This window comes from Haliotis cracherodii, unplaced genomic scaffold, assembly GCF_022045235.1.
Source record: "Haliotis cracherodii isolate W230 unplaced genomic scaffold, xgHalCrac1.p SCAF_2, whole genome shotgun sequence".
NCBI classification, from domain to species: Eukaryota; Metazoa; Mollusca; class Gastropoda; order Lepetellida; family Haliotidae; genus Haliotis; species Haliotis cracherodii.
Window position 1 is genome coordinate 55064620 of NW_027266275.1, and position 12298 is coordinate 55076917.

At 40.9% G+C, this 12298-nt stretch overlaps 1 protein-coding gene and 1 long non-coding RNA gene across 2 annotated transcripts; one reads left to right on the forward strand and one right to left on the reverse strand.

Annotated features, from left to right (window-relative positions):
- Positions 1 to 194: 194 nt before the first annotated feature.
- LOC139469286 (nuclear apoptosis-inducing factor 1-like) lies at positions 195 to 1860 on the reverse strand. The gene is made up of 3 exons (XM_071251426.1): positions 1449 to 1860; positions 551 to 743; positions 195 to 344 (listed from the first exon to the last, which is right to left on the reverse strand). Exons 1-3 carry the CDS (start codon positions 1858 to 1860, stop codon positions 281 to 283), a joined length of 669 nt encoding a protein of 222 aa, XP_071107527.1. The 3' UTR covers positions 195 to 280.
- A 1521-nt stretch (positions 1861 to 3381) lies between these two features.
- LOC139469287 (uncharacterized) lies at positions 3382 to 6569 on the forward strand. Its single transcript, XR_011653723.1, has 4 exons — positions 3382 to 3429; positions 3730 to 4053; positions 4217 to 4468; positions 5606 to 6569. It is a non-coding gene; the product is annotated as an uncharacterized lncRNA (long non-coding RNA).
- Positions 6570 to 12298: the final 5729 nt, after the last annotated feature.

A 12298-nucleotide genomic window follows, 5' to 3' on the forward strand; every position in this document is an offset into this window, starting at 1 on the left:
AAAGGGATATAGTTTCCGAGCTTTGTTTAACTAAAATTTAGATTCCTGCGTAAATATTGTCCAGTGTACACAGTGCACATTTCCCTTCAGAAAAAATACACCTAAACGCTACACGGATACAATGAGTTTGAATTTGTTGCACAACGCCAAGACTTCACGGTGAGCATGTAAGGTTCTTCTGACCTGACCGAAGAGGTTTCAATCTAAGGGATGGGCGAGTAGAGAAAGGACTTGGCACTACATGTTTGTTAGCATTGCTGCAAGAAGTAAGATTCCAGTATTAATTAATACGACATACTCTTCGATGGACACGATTTGATTTCCCCCCAGTCTGGACCAAAGGCCTGAAAAAATACATTGTTTTTGGATCATGCGAGTCTCCGTGTGTATATACAGTGAATGTTACGCTATATACGCGTGTGTTAAAGGCCAAAATTAGTATGAGTGTTTCAATCTAAGGGATGGGCGAGTAGAGAAAAGGACTTGGCACTACATGTTTGTTAGCATTGCTGCAAGAAGTAAGATTCCAGTATTAATTAACAGGACATACTCTTCGATGGTACTAATGTCGTCATGTAATGCAGATGCGTCGACAGACACTTCTCCTTCTGGGTAGATCTGTGTGCTGGAACAACTGGGCACAGACGCTTCCTGAGTAGGGACATCGCAAACATTTTCTTCTAAAGCCCGTGCTAACAGGTGTAATGTCGAAGGAGAGCCAATTACATCGGCGACTTCCGTACCTGCACACACAGAGTTTTTTGCGCACTTATTGAACATCAGTTAATAATATAATTAATATTTTTACACTGTTAAAACGGGAGAGGTACGGCACCAGGGTTATTATCATTTGTTTTATTACCAAAGGAAATGATATATTAGAATTGTATGATATATTTGTGTGATGACACGGCCTATTTTATGTCTGCAGCCACCTTCAGAAAAATGACTGCTATAATGTGAAATATTTTTTCAACCAATTTTCGTTGTCATAAGAAAATTCTCTCATGAAAAGTATAAATGCTTCACATAAAATTTGCATTTAGAGACGAAGAATGTCAAGATTTGAACTTAACATCGAAAGACACAACATGAACTTCTTGGTTTGGAATAGGGGTAATGAGAGTTGCCCCCCCTTCTCTTTCCACAATGGCTGCCTGTCGGAGAACGGATGAGAAATACCATTACAAATGTAAATATGCACTGTGTATTTTATCACACGCTCCAATTTAATTGAAAGTGTTGTCAAAAAGGTTGGTTAAATGTTCTTTTTTCATTTCCTTTTGATTAATGATCATCAAATCATGTGCAATACCCGATTCCCCATAACCTTGTTCAACGTGTATGAACAGCTGATTAGGCTACTAGTTCGTTGTATCATGTAAAGTACTTTTTTAACACTTACAACAGTTTGTGTATCGATATTTTATTGAATGCACGCGACATACCCATTTGCATCACTAGATCGTCCGATTCGATGCCCGTGAGTCCAGTGAAACTGGGACATTCCTTGTAAATGTCGACTATCTTTTCACTCGTCGTGGAAAGTGGGGCAATACAGGGCCCTCCCCCGGTCTTTCTCATGTCCAGCTGTCTGTTACTGAATTCCCTTTTGGCCGTCTGGTGCATGTTCGTCCATTTTGTTTTTATTTCTTTTGTTGTACGCTGACAAACACCGAGAGCGTTAACTTTGGAAGTAATGTCTGCCCAAATAGCCTTCTTTCTTTCGTGGGTGACGGTGCTACACAACTTACTGTTAAGTATGGAGATGTGTTTCTCCACCAACTCGGCAATAAGCTGAATTTCGGAGCTGTCGAAATTCTTGTTTCTATTCCTAGGTTTAGGTTGATACGATGCCATTTTGACAGACGACCGGAAGTAACGCGTACGTGTTTACATCAAGGAATTGTGGGAAATATTTAGGGGAAACACCGAATTTAATGACAGGTTAATGAAGACACTTACATTAAGGCATCATTAGATAATGATATGCTAATAAACGTTTGATACAACCGATTTTAATGATGCCATTAACTAATGGTGCATTAAGCATTTAATGTATCATTAGGGTTTAATGTAGCCATTAGTTAATGAGGCTTTGATACAACCGGGTCCAGGGCATTATCATTTGCCCGACGAAGGAGGGCAGTTGAAAAGACCGAGGACTTCTGCAAATGATAATGCCCTGGACCCGGTTGTATCAAACTTTAATGATGCATTAACGTGTCATTAAACCTTCATTAACTAATGTATCATTAAATCCAGTTGTACTAACGTTTTAATGACGTCGTGGTGTCATTAGCGCGTCATTAACTTAATGAAGGTTCTGGGGCATCATTAGTGTGTCATTAACAACAAACATGGCCGCGAACATATTGTTTGAACGCTTAGGACGCACAAGGAAAGACCGTGTTTTCAGAAAACGAACTCAACACCTCGAATCCATGAGCGATGAAGAAGTAAGGGCACGCTACCGTTTTGGGAAGGCAAGCATCAGATATGTCTGCGATCTTGTGAGAGATGAATTACAGCCCAAATCTGCAAGATCGCACGCACTAAGTGTTGAACTACAGGTAAATGTCGTCAATAGAAACTCAGCTAGTTTGAAAAAAACATATTATTATAGCGCCAAATTTATAGCGGCAATCTTTACAATGAATGAAAAGCACTTCTACGTGGGTCAGCTCACTGGTCTGTGTTGGTAAAGTCTTATGTGCAGCCTAATGATACCAACCTTGTAAATATATTTCACAATAGAAAGTAATGTAAATTCATGGATCCCTTTCACTTCACTCCAGAAAGATACGTTTTCAACTTGGCGTTGTCAGCCATGATCAATTTCATAAGGGGGAGTTACTCTAATGACTTAAACTAAATGTGTCGTGCACACTGAAGAGAACAGTTTTGCGTGTTCGATTCCGGCCAAAAGAACCTTTTGATTAATTAAAGCATGCACATCTTATATCAATAATTAACACTTTACTTAGTGAGACATAATGAAAACGCAGCCAAATAAATAACAAAGTGGATATAAGTATTATGGAAATATTTGAAAATTTGTCAAACCTATCATTAGCCTCTGTATAATCATTTTATCAGGTTCTGGTAGCCCTACGTTTCTTTGCAAGTGGAAGTTTCCTACAAATCACTGGCGACACAATAGGGATAGACAAATCAACAGCCTCACGAGTTGTGAGGAAAGTTTCCCTTGCCATTGCGTCTCTTGTGCCCAAGTTTATTACCTGGCCGTCCGAGAGGGATATAGGCGACATTAGAAAGGAATTCTACAATATATCTCGATTTCCTGGAGTGATCGGATGTATCGATGGGACACATGTACGGATACAGGGACCATCAGACAGCGAACCTGCTTTGTCAATAGGAAAGGCTACCATTCGATCAACGTTCAAGCAGTGTGTGACAGCCAAGGTGTGTTAAATAATTTTTTTATAATAACAAATCAAACGTCACTGTTAAACCTGTGCATGGAGCATAAACGTCCTCCCTTCAAAGTCACAAGGACAATATGTTTACGACCCTGACACCATTCACGTTGTTAAACGAAATAGCTATCAGACAAATCTTTATAGAATGATATGATTTCAGCATTTGTTGTTTAACGCCGCGATCAGCAATGTTTCAGCTATATTGCAGTGGCTGCATTATGAACCAAGTTCGATGGTAATATTGACTTATATTAACATTGACCACATTTGTCTCGTTCTGTAGGTAAATTTACTAACTTAGTGGCGAGATGGCCAGGCAGTACGCATGACAGCCACGTGTTCAAGATGAGTAACGTGCGGCAACACCTGGTAACACACCATACGACTCTACAAGACGGCGTTATTCTCGGTGACAGTGGATACGCATGTCGTCCGTATTTGATGACTCCGTATCTAAAGCCATCTAGCCCCGAGCAAGAGCGATTCAACTCTTCCCATAAAAGAACAAGGTCAACCATAGAAAGAGCATTTGGGTGGCTCAAACGGCGTTTCCATGTTCTGCACGGTGAAATCAGGATGAGCCCAGAGAGAGTTTGCACCATCATTGGTTAGTTTACTAAGATAATAATATACACTGTAACTATGAAATACATTTGAAGATAACCGATTTATAAGTGCTAACACCAGTGGGAAACACTCATTCATATAACATAAAAATCGAATGATAACAATTCTGTAGACCCTTTAAACAATCATACTATATTTCACAGGTGCTTGTGCTGTGTTGCATAATCTGGCGATAATTCTTCGTGAACCCATGCTGGATGTTGATGGAGAGGACGACAGTAACATTGAAGGGCAATATACAGGTCCCGAAGATGGACGGGGCATCCGTGATTATATCACAAGGCACTATTTCACTAACTGAAATGATCAAACTGTCTCTGCTTTAATACAACTATACAGAAGAATGCAGAGATACCATCTGTTGTCACTGAAGAAAATAGTTGACAGTGTTCGCAGTATGTATTTGCCAATGCGTGCAAATATAATTTTTACAAATATTTAACCAAAATCTTTTGCGTGCACTTTTGTCTTTTCGTGTTGAATCAAAGGGATATAGTTTCCGAGCTTTGTTTAACTAAAATTTAGATTCCTGCGTAAATATTGTCCAGTGTACACAGTGCACATTTCCCTTCAGAAAAAATACACCTAAACGCTACACGGATACAATGAGTTTGAATTTGTTGCACAACGCCAAGACTTCACGGTGAGCATGTAAGGTTCTTCTGACCTGACCGAAGAGGTTTCAATCTAAGGGATGGGCGAGTAGAGAAAGGACTTGGCACTACATGTTTGTTAGCATTGCTGCAAGAAGTAAGATTCCAGTATTAATTAATACGACATACTCTTCGATGGACACGATTTGATTTCCCCCCAGTCTGGACCAAAGGCCTGAAAAAATACATTGTTTTTGGATCATGCGAGTCTCCGTGTGTATATACAGTGAATGTTACGCTATATACGCGTGTGTTAAAGGCCAAAATTAGTATGAGTGTTTCAATCTAAGGGATGGGCGAGTAGAGAAAAGGACTTGGCACTACATGTTTGTTAGCATTGCTGCAAGAAGTAAGATTCCAGTATTAATTAACAGGACATACTCTTCGATGGTACTAATGTCGTCATGTAATGCAGATGCGTCGACAGACATTTCTCCTTCTGGGTAGATCTGTGTGCTGGAACAACTGGGCACAGACGCTTCCTGAGTAGGGACATCGCAAACATTTTCTTCTAAAGCCCGTGCTAACAGGTGTAATGTCGAAGGAGAGCCAATTACATCGGCGACTTCCGTACCTGCACACACATACAGTTTTTTGCGCACTTATTGAACATCAGTTAATAATATAATTAATATTTTTACACTGTTAAAACGGGAGAGGTACGGCACCAGGGTTATTATCATTTGTTTTATTACCAAAGGAAATGATATATTAGAATTGTATGATATATTTGTGTGATGACACGGCCTATTTTATATCTGCAGCCACCTTCAGAAAAATGACTGCTATAATGTGAAATATTTTTTCAACCAATTTTCGTTGTCATAAGAAAATTCTCTCATGAAAAGTATAAATGCTTCACATAAAATTTGCATTTAGAGACGAAGAATGTCAAGATTTGAACTTAACATCGAAAGACACAACATGAACTTCTTGGTTTGGAATAGGGGTAATGAGAGTTGCCCCCCCTTCTCTTTCCACAATGGCTGCCTGTCGGAGAACGGATGAGAAATACCATTACAAATGTAAATATGCACTGTGTATTTTATCACACGCTCCAATTTAATTGAAAGTGTTGTCAAAAAGGTTGGTTAAATGTTCTTTTTTCATTTCCTTTTGATTAATGATCATCAAATCATGTGCAATACCCGATTCCCCATAACCTTGTTCAACGTGTATGAACAGCTGATTAGGCTACTAGTTCGTTGTATCATGTAAAGTACTTTTTTAACACTTACAACAGTTTGTGTATCGATATTTTATTGAATGCACGCGACATACCCATTTGCATCACTAGATCGTCCGATTCGATGCCCGTGAGTCCAGTGAAACTGGGACATTCCTTGTAAATGTCGACTATCTTTTCACTCGTCGTGGAAAGTGGGGCAATACAGGGCCCTCCCCCGGTCTTCCTCATGTCCAGCTGTCTGTTACTGAATTCCCTTTTGGCCGTCTGGTGCATGTTCGTCCATTTTGTTTTTATTTCTTTTGTTGTACGCTGACAAACACCGAGAGCGTTAACTTTGGAAGTAATGTCTGCCCAAATAGCCTTCTTTCTTTCGTGGGTGACGGTGCTACACAACTTACTGTTAAGTATGGAGATGTGTTTCTCCACCAACTCGGCAATAAGCTGAATTTCGGAGCTGTCGAAATTCTTGTTTCTATTCCTAGGTTTAGGTTGATACGATGCCATTTTGACAGACGACCGGAAGTAACGCGTACGTGTTTACATCAAGGAATTGTGGGAAATATTTAGGGGAAACACCGAATTTAATGACAGGTTAATGAAGACACTTACATTAAGGCATCATTAGATAATGATATGCTAATAAACGTTTGATACAACCGATTTTAATGATGCCATTAACTAATGGTGCATTAAGCATTTAATGTATCATTAGGGTTTAATGTAGCCATTAGTTAATGAGGCTTTGATACAACCGGGTCCTGGGAAATAGCGTTACCCTTATAATAATGTACGTGATGATGAGTGTTAAACTGTTTTATATTTTTCTTTAAAATGACGACTCAAATTATTTCAGAAGATTCTAGACTTCAAGTCTAGTTTACTTAAGACGTCCTAAAAATTTAGAAACGTTCGCTCGGCATGTTTCATGAGAGGCCTTTCCTGCAGAATCAAACTTATGCAAGGGTTAAAGTATCCAAGACCATGAAATGAATATGTTAATTTATGTACACCAAAACTATGCAAAATATATTGCCTTAGCATGTAATGTGATCAATTGGCATGGTCCTTTGTAACGGTTGTACGATGGGAGCCAGTCATGAATCATTTTTAACAAAGAATGCTAAATTTATTTTCGTAACCAAGTTATTTTAGTTTGTGTGAATCTCTCTCATAGACAGATGCCTCCAAATGTAAGAAACACAAAACGGCATGTTTTCCCTTTTCCTTCTCGCTGACATCGCTGTATCCAAACTTTCCTCCTCATTAAGTCGGCCTTTCAGCTTGGAGATTTCAGGACGTGACAAGAGTACGCCCCCACGCAACACAATACGCCTAGAATAACGGAAAATGACTTCAATGGCATTTAGATTAATGCACTGTAAACAAAACAAAATGGCGGACGTCTCTCCACTATGACGTCACAGCTACTCCTCGGCCTCTAGCTGGGATTTCGATTTGCATACGCGTTGGTTGTCATGGCAGTTGTATGCTGCTATTTAGATAACAATGAAATCGCAAATGACTTTATTTTATGTGAATATATTACAGTGTATGACTATTTAACATGTTTTAAAAGTTCTTTCAATAGATCTCCTTTATAGTCTATAAATGAAACAAATGTTGATCCCTTTTTAACATTTTCTATTTTCTATATTTGCTATTTGCGTCTGGACGTAGTCAATGGTAGATCTCTTTTGTCTGAATCTGTTCTGTGCATCATGGAGTACGTACTTAGTTTCTGTCCGCAGTTGTTGTCTTCTGTTTAGGGGGGCACGGGTAGCCCAGTCGTCTGAGGCGCCGCAATTTGCTGTGCAGAGTTGCGTACCCTTCGGCACGCGTCAGAAACCAATGATTGTGGGTTCGAATCCCGATTCGCCCCGATTATGTTTCTATGTTTGTCAGCACGTCTAAGACCTGTATCACTTGGGGCTTTCCTCCCACATTAAGTTGACACGCCGTGTTTGACTGGAATTCTGTTCAAAGAGGCGTTAAACACAACTCACTCACAAACTTCTGATTAGAATACTACCATGCAGTTAACTGTTTAGGATACTACAATGCTATTTATAAATGGGCGTAGTCAGTGTGATTCGCTGAGAGAGGATCTCTGCGGAATAGTTTTGAATGGGACTAATGGTGCTTTTCGACCATATCTTTGGAACGTTTCCTGTATTAAAACAACTATAAAACATGATTGAGCATTTTAGCGATATCGTCAGACCTCAAATTTTCAAATAAACTCATGCTGTCATTAAAAAGAACATGACATGAGTCACTGCTTTGCTGTTACGATCTTACTGAACAGAGAAATGTGCTCACTGAGCCTCTATTTGACAATGTTAGCTTCGACAGTCATCTCAGACTTGAGGAGTGATGACGTCAAGGTTCCGACATACCTCGGTGCCATTACAGATGTGGTCCAGGACATGACACTTGACAGCTGGGCAACATTCGTTGAGTATCGTCGCTAAACATGTCAGCTCACGGAATTTATAATCCATATTGTATTTGTGAATATATGCTACACATCATGTAAATACAGTTTTACGCATCTCTTCATTTCTGCTTGCCCAGTTTAATCTGTTGTATTTATACGTATTTTGTCATGCCATTAACATATAATGTAAATTATATAGAGGTAATTGTATGTACTATACTCTCCAAATCATTGGGGGAAAGAAAGAGTATTCATTCATTCATTATGTTTGTCTCCCTGGTTTAGATCACTGACACAAAGAACAGAGTAGAGAAATTATAGGCTTTAAAATAGATACGCGCCTCAGCATTGTCAGCTGAGACGCCGATAAGACTGAGGAGTGCGGTGATTAACATCGTTAAGCTTGTGTATTTCTACGCTGACTCCACTCCGATACTCTATGTGTTTCTGTGTTTGTCTACGATTCGGCAATACATAAAATCAGTTACCTGAACCTGATGTTGTCTTGACCATGCAAGGCGGTTAGTTCGATGACGTGGCTACATAATTAGATGTACAGCTGGTCGGATGTTAGAAGATTCTTCACAGTCCTCAGACTTATCGGGCGTAATCCAGGGATACTGCGGGCCGTCAAAGATGTAGTCTGAAACCGCAATCTGAACGGACCTGACGGATATGATTATCTCGCCGGCGTGACGTTACTCATTGGCGTCCAGATCGTGGTTGATCATTGTTGCCAGTATTGAAACAGCAGTCTGAACCAGACGGATATGATTGTCTCGCCAGCGATACATTACTCTTGGGCGTCCAGATCGTGGTTGGTCATTGTTGCAAGTATTGAAACAGCAGTCTGAACCAGACGGATATGATTGTGTCGCCGACGTGACTTTAGTCGTGAGCGTCCAGATCGTGGTTGGTCATTGTTGCCAGTATTAAAATAGCAGTCTGAACCAGAAGGATATGATTCTCTTGCTGACGTGACGTTACTCTTGGGCGTCCAGATTGTGGTTGGTCCCTGGTGTTGCTAATATTTAAGTACCAACCCCAGAGTGAGTGTATGGTGTGTACGATGAACACTAAAACGCCTAGCAACAGAGTTTTGTGCAATGCCTGTTTCAAGCATTCCAATTGCACGCCACCGCTCATTTTCAGATAAGCTTGGCATAACGTTTCAGGGGTTTTGCCATGAACACAGTCAGTTATTTTTCACAGTTAAAACATTTTACGATTTACTCTGTGTTTGAACTGACGCGGTCCCACCTGGACTGTGATTGTGTATCAAACTCATGGGATTTGATGCATGCAATGACCGGGATGTACGTGCAATTTCAGGCTCATCATGAGTAATCATGACAACGTGTTTCACGTGTGCACGTGATTATCATGCATGATTCCAAAGAACAACAAAACTTCTGTGATACCCATTTACTGCGATGATTTGCATGAAAGTATTTTGGGGGTCGGAACTCGATATGAAACTTAACGCATGAAACAGGTTACGTAAAAACACCAAATGCGATAAGAGGAGATGGTATTGAACATCTCGGGCAACAGGTGATAATCATGATATTTATTAAAGTGTCTTAATTAAACCGACAGTTTGTCACATTACAATAAGGCATAAAGAAGCCACGCTTTTCAGAAAATGGCCGCTGTAAAGCAATTGGCATGATGGAATCAGGAGCGTCAAGTCACAACGTTAAATCACAACGTCAAGTCACAACGTCAAGTCACAACGTCAGGTGCACGTGGAAGGCCAGTTCAACGTTCACAGAAACACATTCTGGAACTTCTGGATACGATGGCAGCAAAACAGAATCACGTAAGGAGAGGTCCCGTATTGATTTTTTTGTTTTTTTGGTTAACTTTAATGCCGAAATATTCCAGCTATATGACGGCGGTCAGTAAATAATCGAGTCTGGACCAGACAATCCAGTGATTGACATCATGAGCATCGATCCACGCAATTGGGATACGATGACATGCATTTACCAAGCCAGCGAGCCTGATCACCCGACCCCGTTAGTCCCCTCTTACGACAAGCAAAGTCGCCTTTTACGGCAAGCATGGGTTGCTGAAGACCTATTCTACCCCGGATCTTCACGGAATTCTTGGGTATGTGTACTCTGTGGCAAGATTATTTTTCCACTTATGTACCGCTATCCATGAACAAATTAAAACCTAATTATTTGCCACAACTGTCTTTGGTATGCTATTGTGTTGGTGTTTCTGTTGAAACTAAGAATAGCAATGTTAAGGCAGGTATCGCCCATTTAAGCAATCAACGACATTCAATAACTTCCGAGGCACGTTGACCGCCTCTGTGGGTCTACCGTGCGCCCGGATAGCGGAAGATCCGGGGTTCGATCCCCGGCCGCGTCATACCAAAAGACGTTAAAAGATGGTACTTGTTGTTACCCTGTCTGGCGTTCGGCATTAAGGGGCTAAAACAAGGACTGGTCGGTTCGGAGTCAGCATACTGTGTCTGAGTGGGGTATTCATGTTAAACTGCGGCACGGTATGTCACACACACACACACACACACACACACACACACACACACACACACACACACACACACACACACACACACACACACACACGTGCATCCACGTCGCTATATAAGTGCAATAATTTTGGCCCGCGACGTTAAACCCAATTTCACCTCTTCTCACCTCTTAGTGAAAAGTTGAAATCCACAGCAGCTGGCGAGAGTCGAGTTTTAAACTCGTGGGCGTAACGCAAGCGGAGACTGAGTGTATCAGGCGCTTCTCTGTGGCCTCGAGGAGGGTCAGGTGATGACACAGTAGATGTGGCCGCTTGTACTCCATCATACCCCGACGGCGTTTCTCGACGGCGTTTCTCGACGGCGTTTCACATCCTCCTGAAGTAGTTTGCCTGGTGTCATTGTTTACATTGTTTGCCTTAAAACATTGTTTACATTGTTTGCCTTAAAACATAACACCCTGACGAATTGATACCACGCTGTAATCCCATAATTAAAACACATGCAAGATCTTGTACATTCCTTTGAAGTATGCAGTTCTGAAGCTATATCTCGGCAACGCCTACACGTCAAGGATCTGTACTGACCCTCTTACGTTTCGTTTCTTACGGTATATTCTGTGTAATGCCATGGCACAGAGAAGGTTAATTACTTCCTTATCCTGCACAATGGCTTCTTGTCAAGTGCTCATTTGAGTGTGCATCTCTCAGCCATCTTCTCTGGTGTATGGTGCGTCAAGCTGTTAAGCTTTGTTGAAAAATGCAGGACTTCTCTTTGTTGGAACATTGCTCAGGATAATTAAGGATATTCTTTCGAAAGATCATAGGTGTGCGTGGGTCCTTCTCAAACCATGGCATACAGGTTCGGTTTTTGAAACACAAAGTGATTTTCTCGGAATAAATATATGTCCTTGATTCAATAGATATTGTCGTCTATTCACGAGAAAGCAACGAGATACACAATGTAAAGTAACAGTGACTCAACTCACACTTGTCATCCGCGGAAACCTTTGACATTGGTTGGAGTGTCTTTAGTAAAGAGGACACACCAATGACTGATTAAGAGACACAAGGAAAAAGCATTGGATTCACTGAATATGTCGCGGAAGTGCTTAAGTTGATGAAAGTTGAAGAGGTGAGGTAGAATGGGATTTAACGTCGCGTTCAAGATTATTGCACTTATATATAACAACGTGTGTGTGTGTGTGTGTGTGTGTGTGTGTGTGTGTGCGTGCGTGTGTGTGTGCGTGCGTGTGTGTGTGTGTGTGTGTGTGTGTGTGTGTGTGTGTGTGTGTGTGTGTGTGTGTGTGTGCGTCTTGTGAAGCAAGGATGTTGACTGGCTCATAAAGTCCAGTTTGCCGAATTAGTCTGGAATTCCGGAGTTACTTTTGACTGGACTAACGAGTCTATGCATAATCCAATCTAAATCGCGTAACGAACT